This window comes from Alosa sapidissima, chromosome 18, assembly GCF_018492685.1.
Source record: "Alosa sapidissima isolate fAloSap1 chromosome 18, fAloSap1.pri, whole genome shotgun sequence".
Lineage (NCBI taxonomy): Eukaryota > Metazoa > Chordata > Actinopteri > Clupeiformes > Clupeidae > Alosa > Alosa sapidissima.
In genome coordinates this window covers 15,662,474-15,679,779 of record NC_055974.1, presented here as the reverse complement: position 1 = coordinate 15,679,779, position 17,306 = coordinate 15,662,474, and the positions used below count along the sequence as shown (strand labels likewise).

The 17,306-nt window shown below is 41.6% G+C and overlaps 1 protein-coding gene across 1 annotated transcript in view; it reads left to right on the top strand.

Annotated features, from left to right (window-relative positions):
* The first annotated feature begins 349 nt into the window (after nucleotides 1–349).
* Nucleotides 350–17,306, top strand: part of kcnj10a (potassium inwardly rectifying channel subfamily J member 10a) — a 38,641-nt gene continuing 21,684 nt past the window's right edge. The window contains exons 1-4 of the mRNA XM_042070924.1: nucleotides 350–911; nucleotides 12,596–12,964; nucleotides 13,677–13,888; nucleotides 14,613–14,744. Of these exons, the coding sequence (XP_041926858.1) occupies nucleotides 12,601–12,964; nucleotides 13,677–13,888; nucleotides 14,613–14,744 (708 nt within the window). The 5' untranslated portion in view covers nucleotides 350–911; nucleotides 12,596–12,600. The remainder of the gene's footprint in view (nucleotides 912–12,595; nucleotides 12,965–13,676; nucleotides 13,889–14,612; nucleotides 14,745–17,306) is intronic.

Below are 17,306 nucleotides of genomic sequence, written 5' to 3'. Positions count from 1 at the left end.
GCTTATCCATCCAGAACATATTATGTTTGCATTTGCTACAGTAGCCTGTTACAGTTGGCTTTAGTTCATAACTTAGGCTATATCAAGCATCGAACAACATTTTGGCAGACGTGAACAACTATTTGTGTAACCTAAGGTCTTTATCGTTTATCAAAATGACAGGTCTTCTCAGTTTTACAGAAGGCCTTGTACAGACTTGACAGACTGAACAGTCTAAGAAATCTAAACAAGGGACCTATTATCAGGACAGTGAGCAGTGTAGGGACGAAGGGTGAGAGAGAGAGAGAGACAGAGGGTGGGTGGAGGTTCGGGGTGGAGATTTGAATTAATGAATTAAAAGGTCCGGAGAGCGAGAAAGACTGACTGAATACTTTTTCCATAATGAGAGGGCGAGTGAAATCGAGAGGGCTTCACATTATGCCCTCCTTATCGAGACGGAAAAAGTCCTAGCATTTAAAGTTAGTTGTTTTAGATGTTTCTGTTGAACTCATTACATAATAAATCGGTAACATCCGAGCGGCACCGACCGGTACCGACTGACACTCAACGTCTGACGGGAAACCATTGACATATTCTTCTTCAATTCGCTGTGAACTTTGATTAATATTCAAGACATTTGATCGAAACCTCTCAGTCTATCCAATCTAGAATAGTAACACATTGTTGACTTGGATTGAAACAATGAGTCAAGTCTGAAAGAAATAGGCTAAATCTAAACGAAAAAGTGAATTGTGACTCGCGTGAACATGCGAGGGACAGATGTGTCAACAATAGCGCGCGGATCTGTGTCGTGTTTTCACCCGATATCTGCATTTTTTGACCCAGCTAATGGTTCCTTGAAAGTCAATCAGCTGGAGCAACAAAGTTAAACGAACAACCCCTAGACCGCAACTTGCAAAACCAGCTAAGCGGTAAGTAATTTTCTGTGAATGGTTATGAGCGTGAGGAAATAATTAATGAAGTCTTGTTGAAATTAGCCCACCATAGTTAAGTAATCATCACTACAGACGATGAAGTGAATGTCTACAAAATTATGAAATAAACATAATCTATGAGTAATTTCATCTGATTGGCCACAGTCCGTTTTAGCCAACGCACCTGCTGCTGCACCTGTTTACTGTAAGTGCATTGAAGGTCTTGATCAAACCCAAATCAGTAATTATGCGGGCTCAGGTGACTGTTAATTAAACAATATCTGCGTCTAAAGTTAGCTCATAGCCTACCGTTGTGAAGCTCAGTGCATTTGCTAATCTGCATAGATAACTTAAATTAAAAGGTCAGGTCACAGTGCATACATCAGCAAGCATTTTACAGAATCACCTGCATGCTACATTGTGATCACAGTTCACAGTTCAGCCTGTCTCTCTCGTGTGAGCCATGCAACAGGTGAGTGGTCAGTGAGCCACAGCGACCACGCAATAACCTTTTTGGTGCAGCTGGACACATTTATCCAGTTTACTTTATAGTTTTGGGAAACAAAGCAAAAAATGCATAGGCCTAGTCTAAAAACAGTAATGTCTTTGGCAAGAAACGGGCTGTTTCACAATTCTTTGTTTATGTCTCGTACATCTGCGTATCTGCATGTACACAGTGACTTTCATGCTCATCATTATGTCCCTACTTACAGTACGTTAATCATGGGAAAGTCAAATGTTTGTGCATTTGTGTGCATGAGAATGCATTAGCACAAATGTATGAGGACGGACAGTACATGTGGATTTGTTGATCTTAAAACAATATAAACACACAGGGGTGCGTTTCCCAAAACCATAAGTTAGCAACTTTGTTGGTTGCAATGCAATTTCCCATTGCCAACCAACTAACAGGTTAGCAACTATGGTTTTGGGAAACACACCCCAGGCAATGCCACCCCCCACCCCACCCCCTCTCCTGTTATAAGACAGAGCTAGAGTACTAAGTGAAGGCTTTTCCCCCTTTGAGACTGGGGCACACACACAAAACCCTGAGTCCAGAGCCACAGGTGCCTGGCGTACAGAGCTTGACTGGGTCAGGGCACTACACTGGAGCTGGCAGAGGGAGGCACATTTGCATTGGCACTTCCTCTTAGGCGAGCCGATCCCAGATCCCAGATCAGATGCGATACTGCAGCAACTCCACAGCCAACACAAATCTGGCTGTGATCTGACTAAGGGACGTATGAAAAGAGAAGGCCGATCCTCCAATATCACTGTAGTCTGCAGTTAATTATTCAATGCAGAATTACTGTAATATAAAAGAGAGATATGTTTGTATGAGGCAGACATGGGCAGTATTTTAATCATATGTATTTTAAATATGTGTTTAATTACTTTAGTGTATTTTGCAATTTGTATTTTGCAGGACTGAAACAAATATAATGTAGTTTGTAACAAAATACTTTGAGGGATTGTATTTAGAGTAGCCTATTTCAAATACTTAAATACTTAGTCATTTTTCCTCTAATAAGCCAAAATGTCACCACTCAATTAAATATAATACCTATAATCATGACAATAAGCTATGCTTATCATATTCCGGGAGCCAAAGGCCAGAATCTTGGTGAACCTGGTTTTCTTGGTTAAAGATTTTTTTTTTACTTTGCTGTTTCTTGTTGCCTAGGGGTTACCCCATAAGAATAGGGTGGGTGCCCTTTTATATCCCTTGGGCAATTCCCTATATTCATCTCTCAAGTTGACCTATAGCGATTTGTCCATAACAATAGTAATTTCATTATCCTTTTGGAAGGACAGCATGAAATGTAAACCAATTTTTCCTTTTTCTTGCAATAGTATGCCACATTGTGAACAACTTAAGTGTTAGATCCAACTTTTCTCTTTTACGATGCCCTCTGGACATGTCTGAAGTTGGAAAAAATGAAAAGAAAAGTCAACTGAGGGAGCCAAAATGGTCAACATGGGTTGTAAACCCATTTTTTTTGTTTGTGCCGCCATTTTATGTCACCCTGTAGACAACTTAAAAGCATTATTCTTTTATGTTTCATCACCCCCTTAGAACATTGAAAGTGGAAAAATATTAAAAAGTAGCTAACTTCAGGAGCTTGAATTGTCAGGTGTGTTAAGTGCTTCAAGACAAAAATTAGAAAACGATACAGATAAGATACTGAGGGAGAACATTAGGACCCCATATGATGACCCATGACCTTGAATACCTAATAGCTGATGTTCACTCTCACTACAGAACAGCATTAAAACCTCTTAATGGATTTGACATGAGGATTTATGCCAGGGGATAACATCCGCTGAGGTATGAAATAATGGAGGAGACGGAAGCAAAGACCTCCCCGATGCGTAAAGAGTTTTCTCCACCAAGTTCATTAATTCTGTATATCGGGACACCTTGCAGGATGTAATTCTGTTTGTCCCCCATGTTGCAAGTCATGTATGTGGGCAATTCGCCTTATTCACCCGGCGGCCAGAACGAGGCTAAAGGGTACACTAGCCATTACACCTAAGTCCAGCAGATGGTGGTGGTAATGCACTCCATTTGCAAACTGCCAAAAAAAAGCTCATCGAAAAAGCAGAAGGGTTCACTGGCCTGTTCTTCTTCAGTGAGTTTTTTTTTTTTGGCTGTTTGCAAACAGAGTACATTACCACCACCATCTGCTGGACTGAGGTGTAATGGCAAGTGTACCCTTTAGCCTCGTTCTGGCCGCCAGGTGAATAAATCGAATAGTCATGCATTTATAGCACAAAAAGGGAAGTTTAAAAAGAGGTCGACCTGTTAAATTTGTTGTGCTAAATTCATTGGATACGGAAATGATAGAGGTAGTTTGCAGTTGATTCCACTGTGGCAAAGTCTGCTTCTTGTAAGTTCAATCATTCTTTACATTGATATTGGACGCCTAAATTGGGATGGGATTAGCCTAAATTTGTTTTACCAGATCTACTTCATAGGGACCCCAAAAATAGTATTTCTTGTCTCTTGGAGATACGTTTTCAATAATATGCCTTGTAGTTTCTTTTAAAAGTTGGTATACCAAGATTATTGTGTGGGTATTTTTGTATTTTCAAATGACTAATTACTTACATTTTTCACAGTATTTTGTATTTTATTTTGTTACATTTTATGAGCCAGTATTTGTAGTTTGTAACAAAATAGTTTTTGATGTATTTGTGCCTACCTCTTGTATGAGGATGTATGTTGTTGAAGTTTTCTGGAACAATAGTGTTGGGAGATGATTTGCCAGTTTGGTAGTTTGGCAACACAACCGGTGGGGAGCTGTCCAATACGAGAGGAAACAAAGCTGAAGTTGTCCAATGAGCTGGGCTATCTGAATAGGGGTAGCCAATGAGATTTAGGAGTTAAGGGGCTTGCCAGATAGAACAGGATACAGAATAATGCAGGAAAGTAATCCCTTTGTCCAAAAGCGTGTTGATTGTTGTAACATTCATGCATGTGTGAGATTGAGTCCTGCTTTAACACCAATACAATGTTTTCACACAAATTTCAAATAATCTGACCACAAAATTGCAAAATTAAAGGAGAATTCTGGTGTGATATTGACCTAAAGTGTGTTGAAACATGATACCGAGTGTGAACGTATGTCTCATAGCCCATCTCGGCTTGTCCCCTGCACTCCAAAATCTGGCGCTAGTTAGCCGATGCTACCAACAGCTTTTTCAATGGTGGTGCTTCGGCATCGGGCTAGCCATGCAAATAAATCACTGTTTTACACCATTTACGAGGCTCAATGTATCTCCACACTTCATTGGTAGACTTCCGAGGGCCCTGACATTTAAAACGAGACATTGAGAACTTTGAAAAAGCACTGGTAGTTTACTTACAAGACGATTTATGCAGACAGTATCTTCACAAAGTTTAGCGTTTGCAGCCATCTTGAATTTAGTCACGATAAGTCAAGCGACGAGTAAGAATGAACAGGTATGATAAGGGATCAGATTCCAAAAATAATTCAGTGGAAATGCATGGATTCCAGTTGCTGCTACTGGAAGAAACTGGAATCCATGCATTTCCACGGAATTGTTTTTTTATATTATTTTTATACTACCTGTATTTTTCCACTTAACACGAGCGGTTCTGTGCAGAAACACATTGGAAAGACCAGTTGATAGTCATAAAAAGTATTCCACAGTTAGCGAAGCCTTACACTCATGTAGCAAAACATCAGCATATTATGATAAAAAGGATTTATGCCTGTGTTAATATTGTTATTATTGGGCAAACAAGATAATCAGTGTCAGTGAAGATGTAAGGAGCAGAATATAACATAAGATGTTGTTACAACACAGTTAACGCTTGACCAGAAAAGCATGAACGCAGGAAAAGCTTTTCGTGCACCTAGTCTATTGATCAAACACAATTATCGGGTGTAAAGACATTTAGGTGCATAACTGTAAACGCAAATATCAGTCCTAAATACTTGGCAACAGGTGAACCATTGTCAACAACAGAAATTGGTGACAGTGGTTCAGAAAAGGTACCACTGAGAGGAAGAGGAGGAGGAAGAGACACTGTTTTGCAAAAACAGTATTCAACTGTTTACACACAAAATCTATGCACATCACACAATTTTTGAAACATGTCACTCACACCCTAACCCCATACCACCACATCTGCAAAACCATACACTAATTCTCAGCCTTTGACTCATGAAAATGCCACACTTATTCACCAGTGCTTCACTGTCTTTCATCACTCATGTAAACGCTCATTACTTTACTGAACACCATCCAATCATTGCCTTAGTATAGACCTATGAATACATATGCCTAACGTTAACACATACGCATAAGTAAGGATAATGTATGGAACGCCGGTTATTATTGGGAAAATAACTCCCTTCAGGGTGAAACAAGACGACGCGCAGCGGAGGGGTCTTGTTCCGCCCTGAAGGGACTTATTTTCCCAATAATAACCGGCATTCTATACATTATCCCGCTTATTACACGGCTACTTGCCAAAAGGAAATAATAAACTCCCCACGATATAACTTTAACTTACATAGCCTAGCCTATTTGTTACCGTTCATTGTGGCATTTGCTGAGAAACAAATAGTTCGCAACAACACATGCTGAACTTGAATCAAACATTCTTTAGAACACAGCTGATCAACTGTCTGCTTTCACTTTTGAATGAAGTTCCAGTCCTTGCGTAGTGATATGAAAGAACTTAATTAGAAGCACAAACTCCGTTGCCATTGACAGCGGTCATTATTTTTTTTAGCGGTCCTTTCCTCGAAAATAATGACCGCTAGAACTTTGGGAAATCCCATTCAAGTCAATAGAGCGTTCTACTTGCCTTGTGAAGAGCCGTGTAATAATGCAAGATACTCTCATACAGGTATCAATTTCAATTGAGATAAGGTACTAACCAGGCTAGCTCTTGCATGTGTTGTGGTTGAAGTTCAACCATGTGGACTCTGCCGCACTGTAAATCAAAGCTATTTTGAGCTGAGCCCTGTGGCAATCACAACACAATTTTTTGGGCTATTCGCTCAACCCAGTGCAAGCTAGCAGCGACTGCAGCGCATGCTGCTTCCTTTCTGTACCGATAGTTCAGCAAATACCTAATATCAGCCGATAATATCAGCTCACCGATTAATCTGCAGTTTCTTTAAACACGTTTTTGAAGGCAATTCATTTTCATGATGGACAGAGAAACATATCTGTCATTTCAACAAGATGCTAAGTACTGTATGACATAGTTCCATGAGTTGGACCACCCTGCAAAAATGGAAAAAAAAGTTAGCATGCCAGCAAGTTAGCATGCCAGCAAGTTAGCATGCCAGCAAGCCTGTATGCTGTATGTTGGTGTGTGCGGTGAGGTTGCTGGTTGGTAAGTCTCAGACAGTTTTTTACTTCCTTGAATGATACCATATGAGCACATGTATGTTCTTGTATTGTCATTTGGAGTGCACACTTCTGACCTCTTTGGTGTAAGAGCCAACATCTGAAATATGAGAATAACGAGGAAAAGAAGCATTTTGCTGATGTGGAAGAAACGGGTCTTCTAGGCCACGGAGGCCACCGCTCACTCGAGGTCCGGCGGTCCCGCGCGTGGGGCGCATTATGCAGGATTGTGGGTGTAGTGTACACTGCTGGGACTGTGGATTGTTTCGTGGGGGGGGGTTGTAAAGTGGACCTCTGGGGGTGGAGGATTTAGTAAGACTTGTCCAGAGAGTTCCTCAGTGATTCAGTTGAAGCTGGCCTAAGGAGTTTTCCCTATTGCTATACTTCTGTCATATTAGCCATCTGTGCTGATCTGTGAAGTCAATGTACACATTAGGAATACCAGTTAGCGTCACAGATCCATTTATTCTGTTACTGTCTTCCCGTTCACTCTCTCTCTCTCTCCTTCTCGATTTCACTGTCTCTGTGTACTACGGCCACACACACAAATACACTCGAGCAAGCACATATCTCTCTCTCTCTCTCTCTCTGTCACACACACACACACATACACACACGCACATACACATACGCAGTCGTATTTTTCAATGGTGGCTTTTGTCCCTTTCATCTCTTCTCCAAACAAAGGATTCTTGTGCATACTGGACAGGGAGAAAGAAGAGAGAGAGGAGAGAGAGAGTGAGGGGGAGAAAGGGAAAGAGAGACAGTGGGTAGGGGTAGTTACACAGTGCGACAGAGGAGAGAGCAGAAGAAGTGTGTGATATACTGTATCCACATGCCAAGCAGAGAAGTGCATTTATAGATAATACAATATTATTTTTTGAACAAAATGCCAGTCAACGAGAATGTGTTCCTACTTGTGTGTGATTGTGTTTGTGTGTGTATGAATGTGTGTGTGTGTGTGTGTGTGTGTAAGTGTGGGAGGGTACTCAGTTGAGGTTAAGGGTCAGCTGTGTGTACACTTGGCCTATCACACGTGCTCTTTTTCAAGCCCTTCCCTCTCTCTCTTCCGCCCTCTCTCTCTCTCTCTCTCTCTCTCTCTCTCAGTTAGTATTCAGAGCACAGAGACACAGACAGATACCTATTCATGCCCACAGTATGAGCTACCCCACCACACAGAGAGAGAGAGAGAGAGATAGAGGAGGAGGGAGGGAGAGAGAGAGAGAGAGAGAGAGTAGGGAGAGAGAGGTCAGAGAGGAGCGATTTGTATCAGATCTCCTCGGTCCTCTCTCTTTTGTTTTATTTATTTATTTTATTGGGTCCGGAAAGGCAACAGAGGAAAAAACAAAGGCCAGTATTTAGACATTCGTGCACGAGGGAGAATCAGAGCGGGAGAAAAAAGGAAGCTTGAAAGAGACAGAGAGCAAAGGACAGAATGGAGAGAGAGAGGAGGAGAGGAAAAATGTTTGGATTCAAACAAGGATTCACCCTGAAAAGGAAACTCTTCTCTAACACATACACCTACATACTGTATGTCAGGGCACACACACACACACACACACCCCACACACACACACACACACACACTGAAAAGTGTTTAACAGACTACAGAAGTGCAGGCTGTTTATCCTGCCATTCTAAACTGCTGTTAACTTGTCCTCCTTTCTTATCCATGAAGGAAGACAGACAGGGTCCCTAAATGCTGGATTGTTCATTACAATGAGCTATGTTGTGTGTTTGTGTGTGTGTGTGTGTGTATGTGCTTCACCTGGTTGGCTGATCAAATTTTAGGAATACCTTGGTAAAAAAAAGAATAATCATTTGATACCTACAGTAGTGTATAATTCTCCTGTTTGCAGTCACCGATCAGCTTAGTGGTGTTAGTGTGATTACATCTACAGGCATACATTGAGTAATCATTATATACAACAATCTATAGTTTCCATATCCATTCATTACACCATCAGCACAACAGGTACATGTGCAGACCTCATAAGATATAATGTAACAGTTCTCTCCTATGCCCATGACCAGCCACATAGGAATTAAAAAAATTGTAAAAAAAGTGTCACATCTAGCCGCTAATCTCCTTTCCCAGTCTGTGAAAGAGGGTAAGAGAAAATCCTATTGGGCCTATGGTAAGCCAGGGAAAATGGACCACCACATGGGTCTGTGTGGCCTCTCACTAACAAAGTGAAGGCATCGTGCACAGTTGCCTGCCTGTGAAGAGATTATGCACTCAAATGTGAAGAAGCTGAACCATTCTGTGAGCTCACCCAGGCCCCAAGAGAGGAAGGAGCTTTAGGGAAGTGTGTATGTGTGTGTGTGTCTGTGTGTTTGTCTGCATGTGTGTGTGTGTGTGTGTGTGTTTGCGTGTGTGTGTAAGGGGGACGGACACCAAGCCGTGTCCAGCGAGGAGACAGAGAGGGTGAGGGTGACGACAGCCCAGTCAGGGTGGCAGGGATCTATTCCTCTGGGCTTCACACGTGGACTCAGTTGGGTGATTTTTTTCCTGAGACAAAAGGACACCGAGATATACTTGCTCTGCTTAGCCAACTAACCCTGACCCGTTCATAACACACACATTTGTTTGTTTGATTTTTACAAAATATTTCCCTAGCTTCGATTGAACCCAGTGCTGATGATGATTGATTATGGTAGAGCTCTACAGGACTGGGACACTTGATGGAAACAGCACAGTAAAATGAAATGTTTTCTTTGATGCAGCATACAATTACAGTGAACAAAAGCAGTAAAATTGACAATTAATACCACAGCAGAAGAAGGCATCAGCTTCACCCTTTGGCAAACTGTATATAGACCACAATTCAGACATAATTTGCTTTATAATGATAGAGTTGTGTCATTTAGTTTTTTTACACCCCTTGAAAAATGTTATGAATAGAATATATTATGTACAATATATTATGTGTATTATGTACATTAGTAGAAATTACAGCCAGGCATCTCACAAATTAGGTGGAATGACAACACAATAAATAGTCATATCTCTCTGTATCTCAGCTGTAAAAATATAAAGATATACTGAGGAACATTCTAAAGCTCAATACTATACAAACTTAATCAAATAGTTCCTTGAGTATAACTTTGAACCATGTGATGATTTCACACGTGTGGACAGACCGGCCATTGGCTCACATGTATGAAATCTCCATGTGTCCATTGAATGTTATATAAAGATGAAAGAGGCATGAAAGTGAGTGAAGTCCTTGTGTGAAGATGCTGATCACCACATCTTTGAGATGAAGGCCCCCTCTCTCCTTTTATAGAAGTCATCCCTGTGTCTGTTAAGCCTGGCCAAGAAACTGTGACCAGAGCAAAAGTCAGCATTAAAGAGTTCCTTTACTGTGAAAGGGCACACTACCTTCCAACTGCATTTGAGAGACTTTTAATGCAAAGCGACAGATGCTTTGGTCAGCATTTGAGAGGCTTTTATTTTGAAAGGGCAGCTGCTTGTCTTGCCTGAATGGAGGCTTTTAATGTGACAGGGGCAGCTGGTCAGTGTGAATGGGAGACTTCCCTTAATGGACCAGTGGACAGTGGCCATAAAGTCCACTCTTCAGGGAGCCAAGCATTAGTGAGCGAGAGCGAAGGACAGAAACAGCACAGAAAAAAAAAATCAAGACGTGGTCATGTGTCTCTGATATACAGTAATATCCTGTTTCCTTTTTTTCTCCACTAGATTTGTTTTTTTCCCCTCCACTAAAATCTTTTCTTAGTGTCCCTGTCCTATTCAGCAGTCCTCTCCTTTCACTCTGAATGACAGTGAGTCCTCTCCCTGAGTCATTCTTTGCGTCCTTTTCTCAAGATTTAGGCCGCCCGTATAACACTGGTCCTTGTTATGGAGCTTTTTAGATCTAAATAAAAGAGGACACTTGATAATGGCATTGATGCGCACTCTATTTTTCCCCCTCAACCTTGTCACGCATTCTGTGTTTTTCCTTCTTGTGCTGTTCATCACTCCTCCCAGTGTTTTTTTCCCCCCTATCCTCTTTATCTCCATCTAAACATTTTTACACGGCCACCCTACACTCTTTTCCTCATCGCCACCCCCTCCCTCTCTCTTTCTCTCTCGGTCTGTCCATCTTTAGTCTCTTTTTGCCAAATTCACTGTATCCGCCTTGTCTCTCTTTACATGGGTCTGTACCTTTGTCATTTTGTTTGACTTTGTCCTTGCAACCCTCCAGGTTGATTTATGTGATTTTAGAAAACAATACCGATTTCAATATTTGAGAATTTCAAAAACCATTAAACGATAAATCAGCTGATATTCATTTTTAACAAACACAATGTAAACGTGTACTCTAATAGTATACCTTGGGGGTAAGTGTCCTGCTTGGGGTCAAAAGGGGAGGTTGAAGCTAGCCTACATGTGTACTATAAAGTAGCAGAAATAAGGTAACCACTTACCTGACTCTGAGAAGGAGGACAAGGACAAGTTATGTCTAGAATTAAGACCAAATGTGTTTATCTGGTTCTGAGATAAACAGTAAAACATTTCAACATTATTTTTACACACCATTAACAGCTTTAAACAATGTGACACTTTGTTGGAAAGGAAAATGCATGACGTAAGATACTCTCATGAGACTTATGTTTTCATTTCGCTGCTCTGCCACTCTTGTGCGTGCCAAGGTGTAAGTTAGAATATGTTGAACTTTGATTGCGCCAGGGATGAGCAAAAATACATCAAAATGTATTTTAAAATAAAATAGCAAATACCATAATTTTAAGTGTTACAAAATAAAGTACCATATGTTTGTATTTTTAAAACACTAAAATACTCTCTAAAGGGAGCATGGAATCACTTTGCCAACCATATTTGTCTATTTAATCTATTTTAATGGAGCAACCCAATGCAGCAACCCAATGCAACAACCAAATGCAGTTGTATAACCTTAAAATAACCTTAATTCAAACTCATGGTACACTGGTATGTAATACAGACACTGCGTGCCTAGAATGCTTGATATTGCACTGTGTAAAGCTGTTGATCAGGTAGGATCATGACCCTTTTAGTTGGTTTTTAACTACAAATACCGCGTAAGCTCTATATGAGGTTATATTGATGCCATTTTTGAGCAATGTTGCAGGGGAACCACATAACCGGTTCCATGTGTTCCGATGGTTAAAGTTCTCAAGAAAAAAATGATAATTAAAGTTCTCAAAACACTTGAGGTTGGTGTGAGAGAGGGGGTGTAGTGTATGTGTGAGCAACCTACATGTTACTCATCTTGCACTGGATCATCTTCCTGAATCTCAATTATTTTTAAACTACAAAATACAAAGTCATTTTCTTCAACCCAATAAAATAGAAATTTCAAAATACTATTTTGTATTTGAAATACGTATTTTAAATACAGTATGTACAAATACATACTGCCCATCCCTGGATTGTGCCACACTGTAAATCATAGTTATGTTGTGCTGAGCCCTGTGGCAAGCACATCACAAATCTGTGTAGACAAAATTATTTTAAAACAAAAAGGAGGAAAATATCTGTTTTTAAAAATACTTGGCTACGTGTGGACATGGCCTGGGAAATGTATTTTTTCAACTAATCAACAATGTTGTTTCAGAAGCACTGAAGAGAGTGGTGTGTTTGATGGACTCTTTAGATAAAGATTCTCCCCTCCATTTATTTTGTCTTACTCACTGTCTACTCTCCATTTTGCTGTTGCTCTAGCTTACATTTCTCTTTACCTTTCTCTCTCCATCTGTGTGTTTGTATGTGTGTGTCTGTGCGTCTGCGTTTCCTTTTCTAGCGACCATGACAACTGCCACGCCCCCCTCCTCACACAGCCCCTCCCCACAGAAGGTGTGCCACTCCCAGACGCAGACGGACGTGCTGAAGCCGCTACTCGGGGCTAGCGCAGGGGGAGCAGGCGGCGGGGGTATGAGTCCCGCCGCGCTGAGGCGGCGTCGCCGTGTCCTCTCCAAGGACGGCCGCAGCAATGTGCGCATCGAGCACGTAAGTGGCCGCAGCGCTCTCTACCTGCGCGACCTCTGGACGACCTTCCTGGACATGCAGTGGCGCTACAAGCTCTTCCTGTTCTCCGCCACCTTCGCCGGCACCTGGTTCCTGTTCGGGCTGCTGTGGTACCTGGTGGCGCTGGTGCACGGGGATCTGCTGGGTGAGAGACAGACACTGGAAGCCTGCCTGCCTGTTGGGTGCACATTTGTGTGACGATAAATGGAGATAGGAGAGGAGGCTGAAATGAGCGGGAGAGCCAGATTGAGAGGGAATTAGGGACATAGAAAAGACGATTGAGAAAAATAAATATAGAAGAAACTATAGGGGCACCTCAAACAATAGTTCACTCCTGTGAAAAATAAGTTCCTTGCAGTGGTGAAGAAAGTGAAAAAACAGATCAGTCGTCTTGAGGGGTCTTAAAATTAAGATATATGAGAAATGAAATAAAATTTGCTAAAATTGTATTTCATGTGGAGCCATTATGAGGAGTCTTTACTTGTGTTTGAAACATCCACCCATTTACATGTATTCATTTAGCAGACACTTCTCATCCAAAGTGACTTACACTTGTCAATTATATTTCAAGGGACTTCATTGTCCCTGGAGCAACTTGGGCTTAAATGCCATGCTCAAGGGCACAATGGTGGAAGCTGGGAATTGAACCCAAAACTTTTCAAGTCTACTGCATGCTAGCCCAGCTCCTTAACCACTATACTACCACCACCCCATTAAGTACATAGTGCATGTAGGGAATAAATGTAGTGCACTAGTGAATAACCAGTAACTCACTATAGAGTGCAGTATGTAGTGAATGAGGGGGATGTTGGGAGCATGGTTTGTGTCACACCTAAAGCACTCCCACCCCTTTGCAGAGTTCGACCCCCCCTCGAACCACACACCCTGCGTGATGCAGGTCCAGACACTGACCGGGGCGTTCCTCTTCTCGCTGGAGTCGCAGACCACCATCGGCTACGGCTTCCGCTGCATCACAGAGGAGTGCCCGGCCGCCATCATCCTCCTCATCTTGCAGCTCGTCATCACCATGGTGATGGAGATCTTCATCACCGGCACCTTCCTCGCCAAGGTGAGGCGTCGGCAGGCAGAATGTTCTGGAATGCCAAAATGAACTGTACCTCTCTTCCGTCTCTGTCATTCTCTCTTTATTTTTAGTTTGATCTTCATCCTTTCTGCTGACTCTTATCCTGTCACTCCTTCCCTGTGTACTTCCTGTAACTTTTCCTTCTTTTCTGTATCTGTTGTGTCAAACCACCTCCCTCTGGAGATGGATGGGTGGATGGATATTTGATTTTACCTTTAATTAAGTTCCTTGCCATATTACGTATAATTCTCCTCTCTTTCCTTTCTGTGTCTCTTGCTGCACTGAGGATGGTCTCTCTTCAGGGTAAGATATCGGCAGGGTAAAGTCAATCTGAGTGTACAAATCAAATAATCAACAGAAAAAAGTTTTGGTCAAGTTTTTGCATGCATGTGGCTTTATGTGTGCAGTATTATGGATATATGTTTTGTGTACTTGTAACTCATGTTAATGTTATGTTGTTATGGTGCTATTGGGCTGTGGTCTCTAATGTACCACTTCCCTAAATAATGAGATAATGAGAAATAATGAGTCCATCTCGGTATGATTCAGAGTCAATGTGGGCTGACATGGCAGAATCAGTGTGTGAGTGTGAGAGTCTGTCTCTCTCTCTCTCTCTCTCTCTCTCTCTGTGTGTGTGTGTGTGTGTGTGTGCGTGCGTGCGTGCGTGCGTGCGTGCGTGCAACACTGCTGATCTCTCTCCTGCCCACAGGTGGCTCGGCCAAAGAAGCGGGGCGAAACGGTAAAATTCAGCCAGCATGCTGTGGTGGCCAATCATGAGGGACGGCCCTGCCTCATGATCCGTGTGGCCAACATGCGCAAGAGCCTGCTGCTGGGCTGCCAGGTGTGTGTGTGTGTGTATGAGTTTGTGCTCTGTGTGTTTAAGTATAAGTATAGTAAGTATATATACTCTTTTGATCCTGTGAAATTTGGTCTCTGCATTTATCCCAATCCGTGATTTAGTGAAACACACTCAGCGAGGTGAAGCACACACTAATCCCGGCGCAGTGAGCTGTCTGCAACAACAGCGGCGCTCGGGGAGCAGTGAGGGGTTAGGTGCCTTGCTCAAGGGCACTTCAGCCGTGCCTACTGGTCGGGGTTCGATCCGGCAACCCTCCGGTTACAAGTCCGAAGCGCTAACCAGTAGGCCACGGCTGCCCCCTGCGTGCGTGTGTGTGTGTGTGCGCGTGCGCGTGTGAGTAGAGTATGTATGTGTGAGTAGACCCCGAAGCCATTTGTTTTGAGAATAATGGCTGGCTGATGAAGTTATTGGCTGGCTAGCCGGCTCAGCCAAAACATAAATGGCTACTGCAGCCGCCAACATTTTTATAGCTACAAATGGCTAAAGCTGCCACTTCATATACAGATGTCTGTTATATTGATTTACTAGATCTCAATATTTCCAAGCAATGCATGGCTTACAAAATACACTACAAAATGCAATACAATTTTATTAAAAAAAACACGATTTTACTTTCACAAATTATGTATTTATTTTGTTAGTTGTAGGCTACTAAACATTTTCAAGTAGCCTAATAAAGTCCCTACTGCTGTGCAAGAATAGATGCACACTTGTCAAATTTAACAGAGTAACGTTATGCATATATTTATGACATGTAATTCGCTATTCAACTTTATAGTTAATATTAGCACACGGAAGCATTCGTCGTGAACTAGCAACGCAGCAATCTTTGGAAACGGTGGAATGTTACTGGAGTAATATCACGTTCAATGCTGTAAATCCCTAACCTGACCCTAGCCAGATGAATTTCGCTCCGCCTAGCTCCACTCATCCATCTGAAAACGATCCATTGAAGTGTTGCTTCAGAAGGCTGGGCCTAATCAAAAAATGCTTGCATATGATTGAATAAGCCACTTGTCCGTCATCTATTCACGTGCTACTTCAACCACTCACTTCGAAGCCAACCCGTGACGCTAATAACAGTCTCACAGTCGCTTCTACGCTATGTCACATCTATGAAACTCCCGCCCTGCGTCCTGATTGGCTGAACCATAAAGTCAGTTGCAGAAATCACTCTCAATGGAAGAGGTCCCAGATGGATGTGAGTGAAGCTAGGCGGAGCTAAGCGGAACGAAATTCATTTGGCTAGGGTCAGGTTAGTAAATCCCTCCGTTCCAGAATATTTGGTTCATATCATCAATCTTTGGTTCAGGTGTTTGTGCAACCGGGCCCTGAAGATCTAACAAAAGTTTGTGTAGGCCTACGTAGGAATTATGAACGTATGTGAGAAGTGAGATCAAAATTCCCTTTTTGGCTTCTTTCTGTCATTTAAGCAAGTAAAAAATGCATTGCTTCTTCTGTACAGAAAACATGAAAATTTCAATTGGTCGTCAATTATCTGTGAGTCCTGTCTACGAGAACAAGACTGTGCTGTGGTGAATCAAGTGGGAAATTGATGTTGTTTATTGTTTATTTTTCGTGTGTGTATATCTCTATGTGATGCAACTAGTTCTAGCTGGCTCAGCCAAAGTTTATCAGATGGTGGCTTAATTTGTCTTACAAAATTATTGGCTGCCCTTAACGAAAATTAACCATGGATTAACCATGGTTTTTATGTTTTTTTGGGTAACCATGACCATAACCATGATAGCCATAACCAATGATAACCATGGTTTATCACTATAGTTGATAAAAAAGCATTGTTCCCCATGTGAGGATTGAACTTACAACCATTACAAAACTGACACAGTACCTACTGAACTAACAAGGCTTCAGCTATAGATGTCAGTATGGAGAGCACATATCATGGTTGCACTGCAGTTAAACCCTACTGTAGCAGCGGAAGTTTGTTCCCAGAATGCCACAACCCCAGTCAACATATTCTTAAATATACCACATAAAAAGTCTTACTGAAATGTTATCTTAAAAGAAATACTAAGTGACAGTGACACTAAAGGCTATACTGTTAAGTCAAGTCAAGTCAAGTCAAGTTTATTTATATAGCACATTTCATACACAGAGGTCATTCAATGTGCTTTACATAAACAAAACCAAACGATAATAACAAATAAAAGCATAGAAGGGCGATATAGTCAAAGAATAGTTAAAAGGTAAAGATCATAATAAAAGGAAAACATAAAACACAAGGTAAAATCATTTAAAAATAAAGAATAATTAGTAAGCAAAAACAAAGGCAAAAGTAGTAAAAAAAGTAAAAGACAAAGTAGAATAATTATCGAGGCAGATTCAGAATTTGTAACTCGGCACAGTTAGCAGAAAGCGTCTGAGAACAGTTTGGTCTTAAGTCTAGATTTAAAACTGGCTACAGTTGGGGCCTTTTTAATGTCATCCGAAAGTTGGTTCCACAGCTGAGCCGCATAGCAGCTAAAAGCTGCTTCACCATGTTTAGTTCTAACTGTAGGTTTTACTAGCAGGTTTTTCACC